Source organism: Rattus rattus, chromosome 2, assembly GCF_011064425.1.
Source record: "Rattus rattus isolate New Zealand chromosome 2, Rrattus_CSIRO_v1, whole genome shotgun sequence".
NCBI lineage: Eukaryota > Metazoa > Chordata > Mammalia > Rodentia > Muridae > Rattus > Rattus rattus.
Genome location: NC_046155.1, coordinates 198,206,301 through 198,227,248, shown reverse-complemented (window position 1 = coordinate 198,227,248; position 20,948 = coordinate 198,206,301). Strand labels below are relative to the sequence as shown.

At 42.5% G+C, this 20,948-nt stretch overlaps 1 protein-coding gene across 1 annotated transcript in view; it reads right to left on the bottom strand.

The window, feature by feature from the left end:
• Positions 1-18,778, bottom strand: part of Ppp1r14c (protein phosphatase 1 regulatory inhibitor subunit 14C) — a 52,034-nt gene extending 33,256 nt beyond the window's left edge. Inside the window, exons 1-3 of the mRNA XM_032894792.1 lie at positions 18,686-18,778; positions 17,103-17,186; positions 14,929-14,961 (exon numbers count right to left, since the gene is read on the bottom strand). Of these exons, the coding sequence (XP_032750683.1) occupies positions 14,929-14,961; positions 17,103-17,186; positions 18,686-18,763 (195 nt within the window). The 5' untranslated portion in view covers positions 18,764-18,778. The remainder of the gene's footprint in view (positions 1-14,928; positions 14,962-17,102; positions 17,187-18,685) is intronic.
• Positions 18,779-20,948: the final 2,170 nt, after the last annotated feature.

Genomic DNA, 20,948 nt, shown 5'->3' with positions numbered 1-20,948 from the left:
CATAGACTTACACATCAGAGATGGTTTGAGAGCTGGTTTATAGATCTCCTTGGATGACTTCTCTGATATCTTCCTTATATGGGACCCTTCTTAATTTTGCTTCTGTTTTGATTATGGGTCCTGTGTGTTAAATAAGCTAGTTACCTTCATTAGAAAAAAGATGAGTACTGTTCAGATTTTGATGTTACGTCAACAATATCATGTTTTACAAGGTTAAAAAAAAAAACAATATTATAAAGATATAAAACAATAGTTCTAAGATTAGAACTAGCCACGAGAAGAAGTGGGAAATGAAAGATAAAAGTTTTAAAGTTGCCCCCCTAGACACAAAAGTTTAGAGCAAAAAAAAAAAAAAAAACAGGTTAGGGCCCCAGAATTGTATGTTCCAGGAAGCCTCCTAGGGGCTATAGAATGGATAATTACATTGGCCAGCCAACAGCTTTCTCCCAGAAACTAGCTGACCACAAATCTTAGAGAACAATTTTGAGAGCAGGAAACAACGTCTCCAAGAACTAGCGGACCATGAAGTTAAACAATCTGAGAAGTAAGAGACAGCTTCTCTAGGAAACAATCTTGAGGACAGAAAATTCTTCCTTGTGATTTTCACTGTTATTCTATGACGCCCATCCTGCCCCTCAGGTTGTGGTTTCTCCTTTAAATACCTCTTCTCCCAGCCTCTCGGGGTCGAACTCCACTGCCCCTGCGTGGGATATGAGTCTCGACCCCAGTGCACTGGTTGCTATCGATAAACCTCATGTAATTACAACAAGGACGGTCTTGTGTGAGTTCTTGGGGGGTTGCGTCATCCCGAGACTTGAGTGGGTCTCCCCACTCCGGGGGTCTTTCAGTACACAGACATAAAAGCAAGCAAAACACTCATGCACATAAAATGGAAAACAGATCTTTTGTTTAAAGGAAAAATCATAGAAAGTAACCACTGACCCAAGACACTCTGAAGGTTCTCAAAGGTGTTTTGTTAATCTTGGGTAAGTAATGATCTGGGAGAATAAGGGAAGAGTGGAGCTTAGGCTGTTCTTTTTATAATGAGAGAGAAAGTGGGAGGGTAAAGAAGCGGAGAAAACAGGACAGGATATTAGGGGAGATGAAGAAATGACACGGAAGAGAAGAGAAGGGAAGTGAAATCAACACAGCCACAGAAAGTATAGCATTCCCCTAAAGCTTGGAAAGTTAACTCCAGGTAGCATACAGTTACCTGATTTCTAAACAGGTCCGAGGAGCCCTGGCAGCAGGCCCCACCAGGTTCAGAATTTGTATCATGTCTACTCTGAAACCTTATTTTCTAGATCTCTTCTGGGTTCTTTGGCTTTCAGCATCCACCCCCACCACCCCTCCCAGTTGTTCATTGCTGACAACTTGGAGTTTCCCAAAAGATGGAGTCCTGGAAAATAAGGAAGAAAGCCATCTTTGCTCTATACAGAAACTACACTTAGGTCATCCTTTCCAGTATCCTGAACCACTTAGAAAGAAATAAGCTGAATAGATACTAAATAAACAGTAACTCTTTAATTAGAATTGTTTCCCAACACAAGGGCTCTAAGGTGTCACTCTCTGAAGAATGGTGTCACCAATCACAGTAACTGAGCCAGCAAGGGAAGCGCCTGAAATGTGCCTGAAAGAACTATGGATGAACAATCTCTTTTCTTGAACACACTACCCACTTGGCAGAGGCAGAGGCAGAGGCAGAGGCAGGCAGAGGCAGAGGCAGAGGCAGAGGCAGAGGCAGGGAGGCAGGAGGCAGAGGCAGGAGGCAGAGGCAGGAGGCAGAGGCAGGAGGCAGAGGCAGAGGCAGGAGGCAGAGGCAGAGGCAGAGGCAGAGGCAGAGGCAGAGGCAGAGGCAGAGGCAGAGGCAGAGGCAGAGGCAGAGGCAGAGGCAGAGGCAGTAGAGAGAAAAAGCAGATAAAACTTCTTCTTAAGAGTGAGATTCACAGGGACCAGCAACCCTGCCCATGTCCACATGGCTGTGTGTTCTCCCTGATTTGCTTCCAAGAACTGCTCTAAAACTGCACATTGACAGGCTCCACTTGCCCCAGGCCCAGGTTCACTGTCAACTTACTAAAACCTAAGTATTTTTAAAGAGTTTTTGTTTGTTTGTTTGTCATTGTTGTTTGCTTTGGTTTTGTTTTCTTTGTGATCCAGAGTCTTTCTATGTAGCCCAGGCTAGACTTAAATCCAGCCATCTTCAGCCTTAGACTCTGAAGTACTAGGATTCCAGGTGTTCACCATACCTGGCTTCAAGGGCAAGTTTGTGCTGGTTAGCTTTTTGTCAACTTGAAAAAAACTAGAGATGTCTGGAAAGAGTGAAACTCAACTGAGTTGGTCTGTAAGAAAGATTGTGGATCACTTTCTTGATAAATGGTTGGCATGGAAAGGACCAGCCCACTGTGGGTTGTACTACCTCTGGGCAGGTGGTCATCGGTTGTATAAGAAAGCAAGCTGAGAAAACCATGAGGAGCAAGTCAGTAAGCATGGTTCCTCCAAAGCTTGTCCATCAGTTTCTGCCTCCAGATTCCTGTGTCAAGTTTCTGCCCTGACTTGCTTTCATGTTAGTCTATAACCTAGACATTAAAATAAACCTTTCCTTTCCAAGTTGCTTTGAGCTATGATGTTTATCACAACAACAAAAAATTAACTAAAACAGCAGTCAAGGTGAGAGTCTGGCAATGTGTGAACCAGATGAGTAGAAGAACGTCTCAATTCACCAAAGTTAGGAGAAGTGAGAGAAATGGAGGGTGGGACTCTGTAGGGGGTGCTTCTGATGCTAAGGTCCTGCTCCCCAACTGGTTCTTGGTCGATCAAAAGATGCTAGGGTTCAAAAGCTGGGGGGAAGGAGAGGTGGGAATTCAGGTCCCCACAGGCAGGCTAAGAGATGCAGAAAGAGGAAGGGGGATTTTGCCATGCTTTAGAGGGAGGAAAGATGAACAACCATGTAGGTCTTGGGCGGAGTGGACATTGACTGCTTCCCCAAGCAGGAGATTAGAAACACAACTAACTGGAGGGCAATTTTGGGTTGTTGAACGAGGAGAAGGTAATGGGGACACGAAGCTAAGGGCAGATTAAGAGGTGCTGAACTAAGAGTATTGGGATGGGCATGCTAACAACAGGAGACAGAAGTTCCCAGCAATTAAGCCAAAAAGGCAGGCTGAAATTGAGCCATGTATGTCTGTGTTTTTCATCTACAGATCCAATATTCTCTGAATGGGGGACTGGCGTTTGATCCAAATAGTTTAAAGCAGGGTAGTAACAACTACATGCTACAGGATTTTCCTCTTTGGACAGGTGATGGTAACACCTGAAAACTGTTTAAAATAACAAAATGTTGTTACCTGGAGAGCCAGTTAGACATTAACAACAACAACAAAAAACACATCAAAATCTTATTACCCTGACTATGCAAGGTTCCCAGGAGTCAAGAGAGGAAACAGTGAATTGCCATAACACATCCAGATGATCAGCCCAGGGGATTCTGGGATATACTCCCAATCAGCACAGTCAGACAGCAAGCTCCATTCAGGTACACTCCTCAATGAAAGAGTCAATATTCACTACATCTATGGAGTCAGGAAGACTACAGTTCGATCCATCAGCTCACAGGGGCTATCAAAATTGACCCTACTTTTCATTATCTGAAAATTGGTTCTTGCTATCTGCTTCAGGTGACGTCTTATGGGTGCTGTCAAATGACTTCTGCTAATATAAATTCCTGAAGGCCTTAATCACAGACCAGTTTTGATTTCCCTTCTTTAACTTGAAGACATGAAGCTATGTTCTTTGCTTGATTCCTATCTGCTTTTAAGATTAATTCATTTTGCTGTGATTACAGTCTCTTTAATCTGATATTCAATTCCTACTTCTAGATGTGTTTGTTTCTTACAAAAAACCCACCCGTGTCTGCATACAGCAAAGGAGCCCAGTGCACCCCACATTGTTCTTTAATTCCCATTTGCTTATGTCTATGTAGTTCTAACCACACAGCGGGAAATGGGGTTGCGTTAAGGTAACAGAGATCATTTTAAATTTAGTAAGAAGCTATAAAGTCTCCATCAATCATTAGAAAATGTCAAGTGGGCCCATTAATCTGTTATGTTTACTAGATGGATCAGAATAAGAAATATAATGGATTTCAATGAATCTGTGGGCTCCTCTATTAAATCACCAAACACATAGCTTACCCGAGGCACCTCTAAACTTGCAATTGGTTTTGCAGTGGGGACAGTCTTGTGAACCGTTCGGTAACTTTGCAGAGTGCTGAATCTTCACCAAACAGGAAGTGGACACAGACTTTTGTCCCATAACTACTGTCAGGGAATACTTCTGGATATAAAGATGACCTTAATGGGCTTTACACATATACCAGCAGGAAGCTGATGTTCCTGATAGGAGTCCACAGAAAAGCAGCAAGGGAGAGCGAGAGCATGAGGTTTATTTTCAATGTCAGTCCCAACACACACTGGGCAAAGAGGTCTGGGGCATAAAGAGTAGGAGGGGCCTGGGGATGTAGCTTAGTAGTCTAGCAAACTTAAGCCCTAGATTCAATCTCCACCATCACACAAGACCTGCATGGTGCATATCTCTCACCCTAGCCCTCAGCAGGTAGAGGCAGCAGAATCAGAAGTTCATCCTCAGCTATGTAGTGAATTTGAGGATAGCCTGGCCTATATAAAACCTCAAAACAAAACAAAATGCTGGATGGCAGTGGCAATGGTGTTAGCATATGCCTTTAATCCCAGCACTTGGGAGGCAGAGGCAAGAGGATTACTGTAAGTTCAAGGCCAGCCTGGTCTACAGAGTGGGTTCCAGAACAGCCAGGGTTGTTACACAGAAAAATCTGGTCTTGAAAAAATAGAAAGGGGGGAGGGATATATGTATGAAAATGTGCAGTTAACAGTCAGATCTGAGATCTTTTAGGCTACCTGATGAAGCCTTACGTGTTATCTCAGTACTAACCTCATCCTTAAGCATTCATTGCCCTGTTATTCTACAGAACTTCAGGGCCAATTTTGTCTCTATTTGAAAGCTTTTTTTCTGAGGGTGGCAGCATCTCTTTCCTTTGTTTCTGTATACCCATGCTTATTCTCTTATACTTTTTCTTTAGGCAGAATTATTTTGTTAACTAGTGATGTGCAAGAAGTTATCTGGGGATCTTTTTGAGGAGTGTGGAGTCTCTTACCTAGTCAAGATCTGTTCCTCTTGCAGACCCAGACTGATGTCTCTTTAGAAAAAGTCTCATAAGCCAAATCAGAAGGGCCTAACAGAGACATAACATAGGGTTTCTTGCTTGAGAATTCAGGATTATTAAGCTGAGCAACCTGGCTGCCCCTTGTTGGAGCAATTCCTCTAAGCCACACTTGGGCTCCTAAGCTACAGAAGCTGGTGAGCTGACAGAAGGACAATGATGACCTGTTTCCCTATTTCGCTATTCCTTTCAGCATTTAAATACCTACCCAAGTCCCCTTCTCAGGAGATTGCCTTTTAAATAGTAGTGAGCATTCACTGCTGTGTCCCTGTCTTTAGATTAGTGTCCGTAAACATTGGTTGAGAAAATGAATGAGAGGTTGTGGTAAATCAATGATTGTGCCTTCTTCAGACACCCATAAGCTTCTGATGCAGTCAATACTCAGATGATCTTTCCACCCTACCCAGTTCAAGGAAATCTGTAAGTCAGTCCATGTCAGCATAAACTAGATATACCAAAGTCCCTTAGAAAAGTAACATCATGGCACAAGGCCCAAACAAGCAGAATCTGCCTTCCATTGGGCAGAATTGGGATGGGGGGGTGCCATCAGAGCGGGCTGTCTTCCAGAAAGCATCAGTCAGTTTCTATTTCTAAACCATAGCACATTTACTACATAGAAATGGCCCCTACAGATAACTAGGACTTGGAAATGCTTCTTGCCACCATGGTCTCTGAATCATCCTGGGAACTTCTAACTCCATAGCAACCGATAGGCTTTGATTATTCAAAGGCAAACTTGCAGGGCAGCCACTGGGAGAGCAAATAACACCAAAGTACTCAGAAAAACTCAATGTTTACCCTGAGCAGTGACATGGGCACCTTCAGCTAGGAGCAAACCCTTTTCAGAAGAGCCCATCTGTCGCAGGAGCCTATCCTGCCACTCCCTGCAGTCAGGAAGGCAGACTCCTCCTGTAGGTACCAAATACATTTTCTGTCCCTTACTCCAATATAATGGAGGGACACCTATGTAATCCTAAGATTGAAAATCAAGTAAGGGACAGAGAAATAAGAAATGAGACTCAGCTTGGCTTGGTTAAAGCTGCTCAAACATCCCTCCAATCCTGCCAACACCAGCGGGTTGGCATACTGACTACTCAACCCCAAATAACGGGAAACAGAATTACCATGTCCTACATGCATGCTGTAACAATGTTCTCTTTCCTCATCTACTTAAACCTGTTTTATATCAACTACATCCAAATTGGCATTTACTCATGGGGAACATGATTTCAAAACATGCCCACCCCCTTACACTCTCTCCCAGTGTGTGTGTGTGTGTGTGTGTATGTGTGTGTGTGTATGTGTGTGTGTACCTCTGTGTGTGACTATGACCATGTCTGTGCCCTGGCACATGTGTGAAGATCCAGGGCAACCTCATGTGCTAGCCCCCCCTTCACCTAATCTTACCCTCTATTCACTACTACAGAGAGAGCTGGCCCTAATTACATCATGAGTCTTCATGTGCCCAAGTCATGAAAGGTATGACACAGTTAGGATATAAACCAAATCGAACAAATGAAAGTCCTTTCGGTAGTCAGCCTGTGACACACAGAAGAAAATCACAGCTGCAAAGGTATGACAGAGGAAGACATGCCCAAATCAGTATACTTGTGAGAAATTAGCACGTTTTTTGAAAGTCATTTTTAATAATAACAATTGAAGAATGTAATTTGTGAATTGGGACATTTTGAATGTTTGCATGTGAGTGGAAGACTTTATATGGATTCAAATTCAGTGGGCAGGTCACAGCCCTCCTGTGAATTAAGCTTGACCTTGTGGGTTTCCATACCACTCTGACCTGATGTCTGACAAGCTGTGGGGGTCTTGGTAGCCTCTCCATGTCTCAGATCCTTAACTGATAACAGTGGGGTCCATCTGCAGGCTGACGTGGTGAGGCATCCATATGGCAACACCTTCCTACCAAGAAGTAAAAAGCCAACAGCCGAATGGAAGATCAGCAACTCCATTTTAGATCTATAAGAGACGTGAGTCCACAGGGCAAACCAATACCACGAATGGAGAGAGTGGTGGGCAAATACAGAGAATTACAACTTGGAGTAGAAAAACCACAGGGAGCAGTCTCTGTCTCCGTGGGGACCAACACCCTGAAAGAAGACCCATCCACAAATGGCAAGTTGCTAGAGAGATAAAAAAAATATCCTAAGGGGATTCGGGTCTAGACATGGTATCATTTAGTGAGTTTTCCCAAGTCCTCATATTGGACATCAAAGGAAAATTCTTTGTGTTTCTAGAATCTAAGAAACTTGAGGGGAGGAAAACCCCACTCTAGCTGGCTCTATCCATTTTGGGTAGGGTGAGTTAGTGGGAGGTCAGAGGAAGGTGTGGTAGGAGAGCTGATGTAGAGACCGAGAGGAACTGAGGAACTTTACAGTCCAGGGACAATAGCTCACTGGAAAGGCTGAGACTGTGTCCTTTGGCTGTAGAAAGCTTTCACTGACTACCCAGCCCAAACCTATGTTACTAATGACTCATAACAAGTCTCTGGTACATAATTTATCAAGCAAATATACAAGACAACAGAAAAGGTCACAGTTTAAAGAAGCAGTAACCATCTTAATCAGATTCAGGTAATGGCAAGAAACAGTGATCTAAGAATTGAAACTAACTATGGTACTGGGCCAAAGGCTCTGGTGAAAGGGCAGATGACACATAGAGAGGAAGTCCCTGTGATGAAAAACACTCACCGAAATGTAGACCACCTTTGGTGGCTCAAAAGTAAAATGGACACAGTTAAGGAAAGAATCCCTAAGCTTGAGGCCATATCAATAAAAGCAGGAGATGTGATGTCTTAACTGTCAACTTGGTAATATCCAGAATCATCTAGGAGACAAGCCTCCAAGCATACTTAGGTTAGCCTCTGGGCATGCTCATGGGAGATTATCTTGAATGGACTAATTGAGGTGTGAAGACCTTCCCACTTGGGGCAGTGCTATTCTTTTGGTAGGGTCCTTGACCATATAAAAATGGAGAGCCATGGGGAAATCTGAGCACTGACATTCATCTGCTTTTGGTGTGGTTATGACATAAAGAGCTGCTTCAAGCATCTGCTGCCAAGATTTCCCCCACCATACTGGACTGTACCTTGAATTATAAACCAAAATAAATTCTTCTTGTCTAAATTTGGTTTTGTCAGGGTACTTTATCACAGCAATAGGGAAAGAAACTAAGACAGGGAAACATTCCAGTTTTATTGGTAAGAAGATATACTGTTGCCAAATACATTGTCTCTCCCCGACTTGACCTCCAGATTGAATGTAATCTCATTCACAATTTCCAGTAAATTCTTTCGTGGTTATTGTTAGCCTATTCTAAAGTGCAGAAGCACATGACTGACAACCATTATCATAGCACCAATAGAAGAAAGCCACTAGAGAGAAGATGCTATCTATCTTCAAGATGTACTGTAAGGCTCAAGTAATTAAGACTATTTTGGTATTATGAAGAGCAAGAGAAGCCCAACTATGACTCAGAATAGATAGCCCAGAAATAGACCTATGGAAATGTAATCAACTAATCTTTGATAAAGGTTCAAAGGCAATAGGGTGAGGCGAGAAAAAACTTTCAAACAACTGGTGCTGATACAGACTGGACATGCACATTCAAGATAAAAGCAAACACTCTAGAGACAACTCTTTACTCTCCTCGAAAAATAACTCAGACCAAATATAGACCTAAATGTAAAACAATAACAGTCCAGTAAGATGTATATCGCAGAAGAAAATAGCAGTGGTCATCCACAGTGATGAGTGTTAGGAGCATCAACAAAGGCAAAGAAAAAGAAATCCATGCAAGAGAACATTGATAATCTGGGCTTCACTAAGTAAACCGTCTGTAAAAGACACTCCAAAGAGAAAGAACAGAGTGGAAGAAAAGACTTTTCAAAGATATACCTATTACTAAAAGCCTGGAGAACAAGACAAACTAATGTTTCCCACTCTCTCCTCTTTGTGTATGATACACAACTATTCTACCAATGATCTACAACCCTAGTCTAGAAGAATTTTTAAAATCCATAGCAAGAGCTGGAGAGACAGCTCAGTGGTTAAGAACAGCTGCTGTTGTTACAAGGACCTGGGTCTGGTGTCCAGCTCCTCACATAGCGGCTCACAGCTGCCTGTAACTCTCGTTTCAGGATCAGAAATCCTCTTTTTGTCGCTGTAGGCACAGCATGAATGTGATGCACTTAAATGCATGCAGACGAGACACTCAGACACATAAGATAAAAAATAAAAATAAAGACATCTTGATATTCAACAGCAGCAAAAACAAAAACAAAGAAAAACCCAGTTTAAAAAAATTGAACTAGAGACCTCACTAGATATCTCTCCTCTGAGGAAATATATGGGTATCAAATATGTATACAAGTAAGTGCTCCATATGACATGTCATAGGAAAATTTAGATTAAAACAAAGATATATCACTATGCACCTCTCAGAATAGCCAAAAGTAAAGAACTTTAACAATACCAAGTGTTGTGGAGGATTTGGGGCAGGAGGAGCATTCATTCCTGAGGAGAACGAAAAACCATCTGGTTACCTCAAAAGGGTTTGGTAAGTTCCCACAAATCCAAGTATAGTCTTAAGATACACTATATGTTCCTTGGAATTAGCCCCAAAGGCATGGAAACTTATCATTACAAAAATCTGCACAAGAATATTCAAAGCAGCATTGCCAACACTTGCAGCCAGTCAAGACATCATTTAAGGTGTGAGCACTAGTTATAGACCTGGAGCTATCATCTAGAACTAAAATGGAGTGAGCTGTCAAGCCATGGAAAGCCATGGAGGAGACTGAAATGGCTGAATGTGAAGAAGTGAGGCTGAGGGAGCGACATCTTGCAAGACTCCAGCTGGATGCCAACAGGGGGAAACCATGGGGACTACAAAGACCAGTGTTGTGTAGGTCTGCAAGGAAGAAGGGGTTGGCAGGGCAGAATGCAAGGCAGTGAAGCTACTTTGTAAGACATAGTTATGATGAACACAAGCCAAATTTTTTCAAAACTCACAGAAGGTACAAGAACAAGTGTGAACCCTAATGTAGACTATGGATGTGTGTGATTATCATGTTTCTACATGGACTCAACAGGACTTACAAATGTGCCACTCTGTGGGGATGTTGATAATGGAGGAAGCTGGGGATATAGATGGGAAATCTTTATACCTTCTTGCTTATTGCACTATGAATCTAAAAGTGCTCTGGAAGTCTAAGTTTGTGTAAAATACTGTGCTGTAATTGACTTAATAAATATTCAATACATAGTTAGATTCTCTGCTTACAAATCAATTACTACCATTAAAATTATCACTGTAAATAACCCTTACAGAATTGCTGGGGTACATTTATGAGTACTTTCATTTACAGGAGCATCTGTAACAAGAGGAAATGAAGGCCCAGAGTGGTTGAGAACCTGATTAAAACTTACATAGCACCGGCTGGTTTTGCCCAAAAGACTTAACTTAAAACTTCCTCTTCTTTCCACCATCTCTTCTCCCTCTGTGGCAAGGGGATATAAACAACTCTGTCTCCATCATCAAAGATGCTTTGTTTACATTCCAACCTTCCAAGTGGCATGATTGTGTATAAAGTAACTTTGATCAAAATACAGCACCTCCAGAGATGGGTGCTTTAAAAGGAGAGATGCTTAATTATTCGCCATCTAGTTCAGATTGGATAGAATCCTTTAAAGTTCTGAGGCAAGGTACTCATGAGGACAGGTAGGATGGCAGGACAGAGCACAGGAGGACCCAGTGTTAGACCTCAGAGTCAACCAGTGGCTCCCTGGGTTACTTCTCTGACACTGTAGTCAAGTTACTCAAGCCCTCTTCACCAGATTGAACAGGTTGATACAATGTGAGGTACTTAACTCTGAAAAATAAGAAGCCAATATGTTTCTTTCTAGTCCAGCTGTCACAGAGCTCTGTGTCTTACAAGCATATACCAAAGCACTCCACCTTTCTCAAAGCATCGTTTAGGATAAATGAACTTGAATAGACTCCCTCACTCGGCAGCACTTCTATTCCCCTAGCTAAAAAAAGAATCCAGAGATGCTCACTTGGGAACTCCAGCTCGTCTCTCTCTTTTCAGAATAGTCAAAGGGTGATTTTTTTTTCTTTTTGTTTTCTAATCTCCTAAGACAATGCATCAAGACCAGAGGCTGAGGCTGGCTAAACCAGTTGGCCAAGAGCTTGCTGTGAGATCATGACAAGCTAAATTCAACCCCCAACCAGGTATGGTAGTTAACACTCTAATTCCAGCACTGAGCAGGCAGAGCCTAGAGGATTCCTAGGGCTTTCTGGCTAGCTAACCTAGCCTACCACATGGAGATCTCTAGGCCAGTGAGAAATCATCTCTCAAAGAACCAACAAACCACAAAACCGGGGCAAGATAGACCTCACCTGGGGAATGACAGGCAAAGTTGATCCCTAGCCTCCATGTAGTCACAAGTACTTGCGCGCGTGGAGGGGGAGAAGAAAGACCCGCTGCCAGGGTGGTGGCCTCATCCTCACAAGTCAGGAAACAGCAAGTGCCCCCTGCGTCCCCCTCAACCTTACCCTCCATCCTCAGAGGCAGCTAGCACATGAGGGACAAACTGAAGCCTGCCTGAGAGCCTAGAGATTGATGACGCAGACAATAACAGCCAATCAGGAACTCCCTTTTGGAGAACAGGCTTGCTTGGAACCAATGGGATAAGGATGGACAGTGTAAAGGGAGTTCTCCAAGAATTAATAAATGAGCTTGCTGCTGCATTCTCACCTGTTCCCTGAATCTGTGCCACTGGTCCTGTGCCGTCTCACCATCTCCAAAGGGGATGGAGGACTCAGACAACAACCCTTTACATTCCGGGCAAGCACTCCAAACTGAGCTCCATGTCCAGTCCTCATTTTTTCTCAACTACATCCCTAGCAGTATTTTGTCTAACCCAACATATCAACTTTAAACTGCCCTTCAAACATCAGAATGTTCTAATTCGTATTCACCCCCCCGACACTCGACACTCTGAAGATAAAGAAGCTCTATTCCCCAAACAGCTAAGGTGGAGGGAGGCTCTTTTGCCTCCTTCTGCTTCCAGAAAGCCTAAAGTCAAACTGGCAACTTTCCAGTCGGGGGTTAGAACAATCACTTTGACACAGCCTCAATCTTCCCAGGGGAAAAAAGAAAGACATTCAAGTAACCATGCATCATTTAAAGTCGGGGCTCTATTCTCAGGAACATATGTGAGATTTTTGTTGTGTAAATACCCTGCATTTATAGTGACAGCGGTGACAGCTCACTGTAATGCAATCCTAAGGGACTAGCATTAGTATGTTGCTCACAGTTATACTGCCCTTATCTTATGCCACACAAAGCAGCATTAAAAAGTCTGACTGGCAACCTGCTCACCACAGAATAAGACCCAAGAATAAACAGAATAAGGTTAAAAGTAAAACACCTGATTAAAGTCCTCAAGGAGAATAACATTGACTACTGAAACGGGGGGAAATACTAAAACAAATGGAAACCTGTCCAGAAAGAAATCTGAGATGTTAGATACGAGACAGGCAACCCTTTAAGGTAGCAATAAAAATATTCGAAGAACTCAAGTCCAGGACATCTTTTAGAAAGCTGGGTACGAGGTGAAGTCATGGAAAACAAATTGAGAATGGGCTTCAAGGTTCCATCAAAGTTAATTTCCAAATAAGAAGAAAACCATAGATTCAGAAAGCTGAGGAAGAAGTAAATAAAAACAATGAGTAAAAAACAGACAAAGGAAAAGGGCCACATGCACGCACGTGCACATACGTGCACAGGTATACATGGACATATGCATGTGAGAAGCCATGGCCCTAGTTTACTGTTAGCTTTGTAGTGAAAACACTTGTTTAGATGGTAATATTACAGGCTTCAACTATTGATTTTATAAAATACCGCTACATAATTTTAATGGAGGGATGAATAAAAAAGAATTATGTAGAAAGAATTGTCATCTTTCCCAGAAAGACAATAAATGAAAAGTGTATATATATATATAAAGTGTATATATATATATATACACTTTATATATATATATATTTCCTCTAGAGAAAAGTATATATACATATTCTAGAGGAAATAGAGGGAAGGGAGTACAGGGAGTACAAGCTTTTCTTTCTTGGCCTTATGACATTGGTGGCTTTTCAAAAGTATGAATGTGTGTCACGTTCACCAAAAATACACTTTTAATAGACAAAGTTAAATATTTACACTTCTATAGGATGCAGTCAAAACAGGGGGCTTTAAATACATGGCTCAAATTGATATGTACCCTTAAACTAAATGATCATAAAACACAGACATTTACACAGTCTTAAACACATATTTTCTTTTCCATAGTTTAACCGCTTCAAATCTCAAGAGTCAAGCACCATTGCTTTGACCTTAAGTGACCTCCGGTCATCTGACAGGTCTTCCCATTTCTCTGATTTACCACAGGAACAAATGAAGTATTTGGTGGGGGTCGGAGGGAGCTAATTATTTCATAACTGATCAAAACCTTAATCTCTATATCAAATGCTTTGGTCTAATCAGCAATATCTATTGTTTCTAATACTAAACATAACACTTGTTAAACACCCAGATGAAGCAGAACATTTTTCTCTCCTAATAAAGGTAATTTACATGTATGTTTTTTGTCTGCGTATATTTCTATACAGCATGTGCATAGGTGTATACACACAGATGCCAGCATAGGGTACTGGATCATCTGGAACTGGTGTTACAAATGGTTGAAACTTGCTGTGTGGCTGCAGGAAACCTAGCCTGGGTCCTCTGAAGAGCAGCCAGTGCTCCTAATTGCTGAGCCACCTGGCCAACCCTGACTTGAAGCATGTTTTTAAAATGTATATCCATAAAGTCATAAACTATAGTCTCCATCTGTAATGACTCTGTATCTCCTCACTATTTTCTCTGACGTGAAGATTTTCTCTAAAACCCTACTCTGATAACATCTGAACCAAACAGATTTAGGCTTAGAGATGAGAAACACAGGCGAGCACGGGTGGAAACTGATCATTTGTATTCACTTGTTGTAGCTTAGCTTTCTTTTTTTCTTTTATTTTTTTTTTTTTAAATTTTATTTTTCTGAATATTTTATATTTACCTTTATCCCCCTTTCCCTCTCCTATAAACCCTTCCCTCCTCCTGCCTCTATGAAACGCTCCTACCTTCATCCATCCACTCCCACCCCAATGCCCTGGCATTCCCTCACATGGGGAAAATAAGCCTTTACAGGACAGAGGGCTTTTCTTCCCATTGATGCTGGATAATGTCATCCTCCACTACACATGTGGCTGGAGTCATGGGTTCTTTCACATGCACTCATTGATTGGTGGTTTAGTCCCTGGGAGCTCTGGTGAGGTCTGGTTGGTTGATAATGTTGTTCTTCCTATGGTGTTGCAAAAACCTTTAGCTACTTCAGACTTTTCTATAACTCCTGCAATGGGGTTCCCTTCATCTGTATCAGTAGAGCTCTGGCAGAGACTCTCAGGGAACACTCATATCTGTCTCCTGTCAGCAAGCACTTCCTGGCATCAGCAATAGTGGCTGGGCTTGGTGGTAGCTTAGCTTTCAAAACAGGCAAATTGATTTGACAAAAAACCAATTCCAACACAGCACTTAGGTAGAATAATTGGCTTACCTCTGTTGGTTTATAGCAGTCTACAAGAGCTTCCTAGAATTAAATACACAGAAAGTCAGGATTTTTTTTAAATTCATCATCTTAAAGGTGAAATTAAAAAGTCATTTTTTAATTTAAATTATTTTATCTTAAATTGTGTGTGTGTGTGTGTGTGTGTGTGTGTGTGTGTGTGTGTGTGTGTGTGTGTACACATGAATGCAGGATCCATGAGGGGAGGATGTTCAATGTCCCATGGAGCTGGAGTTATGGACAGTTTGTGAGCCCACTGACTTGGGTGCTAGGAATAGAACTCTAGCTCTCTGGAAGAGCACCAAGTGCTCTTAACTACTGAACTTTCTCTCCAGCTCCCTCATTTCAACTTTAAATCATATTTTACAATGGTCTGTCAAGGATTACTACTGACTATCTACAGTCACATTTTATCTCATTGGATGTAGAAATCAATAAATACATATCTAGGAATATCATTCTAAATAAGTTATATTTAGAAGATCCAGTTGGTCAGCTAAGATATAAAAGTGCCACTCATGTTTTGTCCGTATGTATGTATGTATGTATGTATGTATGTATGTATGTATGTATGTATGTATATGCACACATACATATATACATACACATAAGCATACATAAACATACTGCATAGAGTTTTTGGAAGACAAAAAATTGCTTTTGTGCTATGATAGCTTTGAAAATCAAATATAACCCTCACTAAATTATAAATGACTCACTGATCACAGCTTGCTTTAAAGGATGACATTTTCCCTCTTTCTGTACACACACTCATGTGCACACTTACACCCTTCCCTTTGGATTACCTACCTGGCTCATATTAAACCAGACATACTTAAAGCTGACCCCTGCCTGTGCAAGATGGTGGCAACCATCCTGGACATGGAGAGAGAGAGGGCTCTGGCCATGATTCAGCCATAGTTGGTTTTATCTTCTTCTCACTCACATGGGAGCCAGGCAGGGAGGGACTCAGAGGACAACTAAAACGCCCCTTTCAAGTTCTCAACTGACTTTTTAAATGTCATTTTATTTTCTATAGAACTGATGTCTGCTTTATCTTTTCTTTTTTATTGTCAAGGGGCAGGCATGGTGACACACGCCTTTAATCCCAGCACTCAGGAGAAGGCAGAAGTAGGCAGATCTCTGTGAGTTTGAGGCCAGCCTGGTCTACAAAGTGAGTTCCAGGATAGCCAAGGGTACACAAAGAAATCATGTTTTGAAAAACAAAACACCAACAAAACAAAACAAAACAAAACAAAAAACCTTCCTATTGTCTCCCAATGAAATCTACACACAAGGAATAATCATTAGAACTCTCAGGGCACTCTTAATCATGAACACATTAATTACATTGATGAAGTAAAATGGGCATTTTGATCGGCTCCAGTCACCATGTACCATTGAGCATAAACAACAACCACAGGTCACAGGTTAATCAGTTTTCGAAACTGCTCACAGATTGAGACAAGACCTCCTGTGGGGAAATCTGGGTTGTACTGCTGTTTGCTAAGAAACATTAGGCACCTTGAGCACCACTATTCCGTCAGAATATAATCAGGTGAGTACCTAATAAAAGGTATTTTACTAAACACAATCACATTCCAAACAAATCTAATTCTAGCAACTGCTTTCAAAAATGATTTAATCCGGGTTGGGGGATTTAGCTCAGTGGTAGAGTGCTTGCCTAGAAGCGCAAGGCCCTGGGTTCGGTCCCCAGCTCCGGAAAAAAAAAAAAAAAAAAAAAAAAAAAAAAAAGAAAAAAAAAAAAAAAGATTTAATCCACCATGGTTGTAAAGTGAGAGCCCAGGGCTTAGATATTCCCAGGTCTGGCTCAGTCTCTCTCCTTATCACTTGCCTGCATGGTACTTCTGCCTTTCCTGGAGATTGACCTTTCAAGATGGAACTGACCCTGTCTCCCTGAATAATAAGGTTTGGGATCACTGTCCCAGAAGGTCCCTGGAAAACAGTTGTCAACAGCTGTTTTATTATCAGGTTTACATCAGATGCTAGCACCAATGCTTTCTGTTCTGCTAAATGCCACTGTTCAAGTCCTGCGGACTGCCAATGCCCCCACCACACAGCATCAGTTGGTGCCCAGGCTTTGGAGACCCAAGTGGACTTAAACCCCCATGATCAGGACAACCTAGGTTTTGAAAGCTGTTTACCTGTAATTTTGAAGCTCTTTCCTCCTCACTGTCAGCATCAAGAAGATCATCAATATCAATTTCTACATCTGGCATTTCTTCTTCCTGGGGGAGCAAATGTGAATAAAGGCTTTACTTTAAGTATAGCTCGCTAACCCAATCGAGTTAAATACAGGACTGACTATCCATCCAGAAGCCAGGGTAGGGGTGGGGTTTGGGGGCATGGTGGATAAGAAGGGGAAGGTAAGACTGGAGGAATGGGGGTGGAGTACGGAGAAGACTGATGAAGAAAGGGGGATAGAAATGAGAGATGGGAAGGAAGAGGAGAAAGGAAAAGAGGAATGAGAGGGAACAAAGGTACATGAGCATCACATTCTGCTCCTAACAGTAATCACACCTATGGTTACATCATGGTACATTGTTAGAGTTCTGAAAAGATGGGAATTACAGTTTCTGATCCATATCTACTCTTCTCTTGCTGACTATACCAGTCTTTACTGTGGGCCACATCTCTCTTCACAGCTCCTGGTCTGTATAAAACCTGATGCCACCACAGGGTTTTGATCAGAAGCATCACTTAATCAGACACTGATTCCTGGAAGGTGTGTAATCTAAGGCCCAAGAGAGTTCTAAGAAACATACTCTTTCTGCAAGAGAATCTGTCATTTCCTCTGAGTGCAGGCTGAGGAAGGATGGAACCCTGGATATTGCTGATCATTGCTTGCTGCCTTGAAAGGGGCTGAGTTTAGGACAGTGGTCACAGGACAGGTTGGGAGAGGGGAGTTGGGAGACAGGTACAGCAGGATAGTCTCTTCTAAAAAAACAGTAACAAAAGGACAAGAGGGTTGTAGAAAGGGGTGGGGCTGGAAGGAGTGGAAGTGGGGAGAGATGGGAGTGAATGTGGTTATGCTGTTGCATGAGATTCTCTAAGAAATAATAAAAGTATTTTTAAAGCAGATTCTAGGTAAAACCACTTAGCCACCAGGTCAAAGCACATTTGAGTAGATCGTTGACATTGTTTCAGCCAATTTGGGTTGAGCCATCAAAAACATCTAGTCCGGAAGAGGAGGCAAGACGGGTGAAAGACCTTACTGATTTGGAAACTGAATATCCAGCACTCAGTGGCCCTCTGTTCTGTCATTTGAGTCTTCCCTTTATATCTTCCAATGTAAAAATAAACCAGTCTCTGACAGAAGTCTGCAACTTTGTGCTTTATCTTGACCCATGCATTCACCAGCTGCCTGACTCTGCTATGTCCCAGCAAGAGCTGAAGGGTGTCAGCAAGAGCTGAAGGGTGTCAGCAGTAGCTGGAAAGAAAACTACATGGGAAGACAACCAGGGTAACCCAGCCTTAGCTGCTCCATGTAAATTAACTGCCTGGTCTTGAACCTGTTGTAAGGCTGACATTCTCAACATTTCCAACAATCTGATTGTGTGTATATTTGAAGTCATGGCAGAAAAGAATGCTGGCAGGGGAGTTTTGTTGTTATCGGGGGGGGGGGCCTAAACAGATTAGATTAGCAGTAGAGGTGTAGACTGCCAGATTCTCTACAGTGAACGGACCAATGAGATTCCAAACACCAGCAATGAAACCCTTGGCTTACAGAATAACATGCAGAGACCAGAGGGGCAGAGGGTGCTGTGGGAGCCATGGACTGGTGAATCATCCACAGGTTGATCATTTACTCTTTAGGCATCCTCAGGACAAGGGGCCCCATATGTGTTTCAGAAAGTGAAGCTGAAGATGAATTCAGCTGCCATCCATAGTTCAGCACAGCAACTTCTCAATCAGTACCTTGAAAGGCAAGAACACCATTGCAGGTCTCAGCTGGCACCACTCAAGAAAAGCCACACAAGATAGACCCTGAGTTTCGACCTAATCTACAGATAGTACAGCCTCCCTCTGACCCTTACCCCACTCTTCCCTTGAACAGATCTCTGGGTTCAGTATTTATCCTCTGTGGACATCAAGCATTTGTTCATGCTGGGGCTTTGTGAAATCAAGGAAGATGGTATAGACTCTGCTCAAGAAATGGGAGCCATAGGCAGCTTAGTGTCTTCTGATCTAGGAGGAGTCAAAGGCACAGTCAATAATGACTACCTTCTCAGAAGAGTACAGAAGTGGGGTCCTTCCCCCTCAAAAAAATCACAGGAAGAGCTTAGATGCTGAGCCAAGCTTTATCAAACCAGCTTGGCCTTGTGTGATAATGTTTGTCCCAGTCAGAGGGCACCTCAGCCAGGTGTCCTCTCATTAGGAATGCACAGGGCTGTGGCTCTCTTTTAGCTACTGTTCTTGCTCTGTTTCCCTAAACTAGAAAGGCTGACTAATGTGGTGACCATGAATGGTACTTAAATCCCTCATGATGAGAGTCAGAGTTGGATTAGTGTCTCATTCACACCAACCACATTTTAAGTGCTTGAGCACATTTCACACAGCACAGTGAGAGGCTTCTACACTAGATGTTGAGCATTTTGACATTACAGAAGGCCCTGGTGGGCAGCACAACCATACAGCCACTAACTCTCTGGACTAGAGTCAGGAAACCAAGTCTCCATTTTAAAAAGCCTTAATCTGAAAAGAGATTAAGAGGAGCAGGGGAAATGCTGTGTCTTAAGGCCACTCCCAGGTGACTCCTGAGGTCATGTGGCTGGGAAACTCAGCTCCTGTTGCAAGAGGCTGATACACACTGACTGAGTAATAATCACAGCCACCGCAGGTAGCCACAGAGTCTCTGCCTGACCAGATGCTTCAGAGGCCTGGGGCAGGCAAGCGCAGCCTGTGCAAAGAACGGGGGCTTTCAAAGGCTGGCAATTTTGCATGCCTGGAGGCTCTCTTTAGCTCTGGACACCAGATGCTCTGATCCCAGATCCACAGAACTAATAATTTACAGGACAGTGAAGGATCCCACAGTCTACAGTGGCTTAACCAGAGTGGCTGCCTTTGGGTATTTGCCTCACATTGAAAATGTGTCCCCATACAGTGGCTCTGGTATCAAGAAGTGAATCAAAGTGTCAAGAAGTGGTCTTCAGAATGCTGGAGAATGTTAGCTCTTAGCATCTTTAGGCAAGCATTCTCCTACTGGTACTGAGACTATGACCCCATATGACCCCAGAGGAAAGCCCCAGTGGGATAGAAATGATTCTCAGAGAGACTTATGTTCTTCTTTCACCTATTAGGATACTATTTTCTTTTTTTTTCAAATATAAAATTAGTGCATTTGGCAGGAATTCAAGAGCACAAGCTGAATCTGACCTCCAAAAAAATATACAAAGGGTTCCATTTGTCCCCTGTCACAGGAATGGACCACAGAACAAAACCCTGATGGATGGGCTCTATTCTGTGGTTTCTGGGGGTATATTCTACCACCCACAAACCCCTCAAAGATGCTTTCCTTTTTAAAAGTTAGAGATCGCTAAAACATGCCACATGCTTTCTCAGTCTGGGCTCAAAAGCAATCTCTGTTACAGAGGAAGCAGCTTGGGGCCCAGATCCCTTCCCCCAGAGTAAAGAACGAACAAATAAAAACCATCTAGCCTGTCTATCAGTGAAACTTAAGTATGCCCTACCCTTGCCTCATGGCTTTCCATAAACTGTAAGATCACATAAACTGTAAGTCACAGAGTGGGTGAGAATTAGGTAACACCACCTCCTGCAAGTTGGCCAAACTGTACTCCCTGATATAAAAATCAAACAAAGAAAAAAAAATCTCAATTAAAAAAAAAAAACCAAGAAGTAGAAGCAGGAAAAATGAACTTGGACAGTCACAACCTGAAGTCACCCTGACTTGCTGAGAACACAGCCACTGAAGGCCCCTGAGCAAGGGCAAGAAGAGACAAAGAAAGAAGCTGAGTCAGTTACAGGTTTTT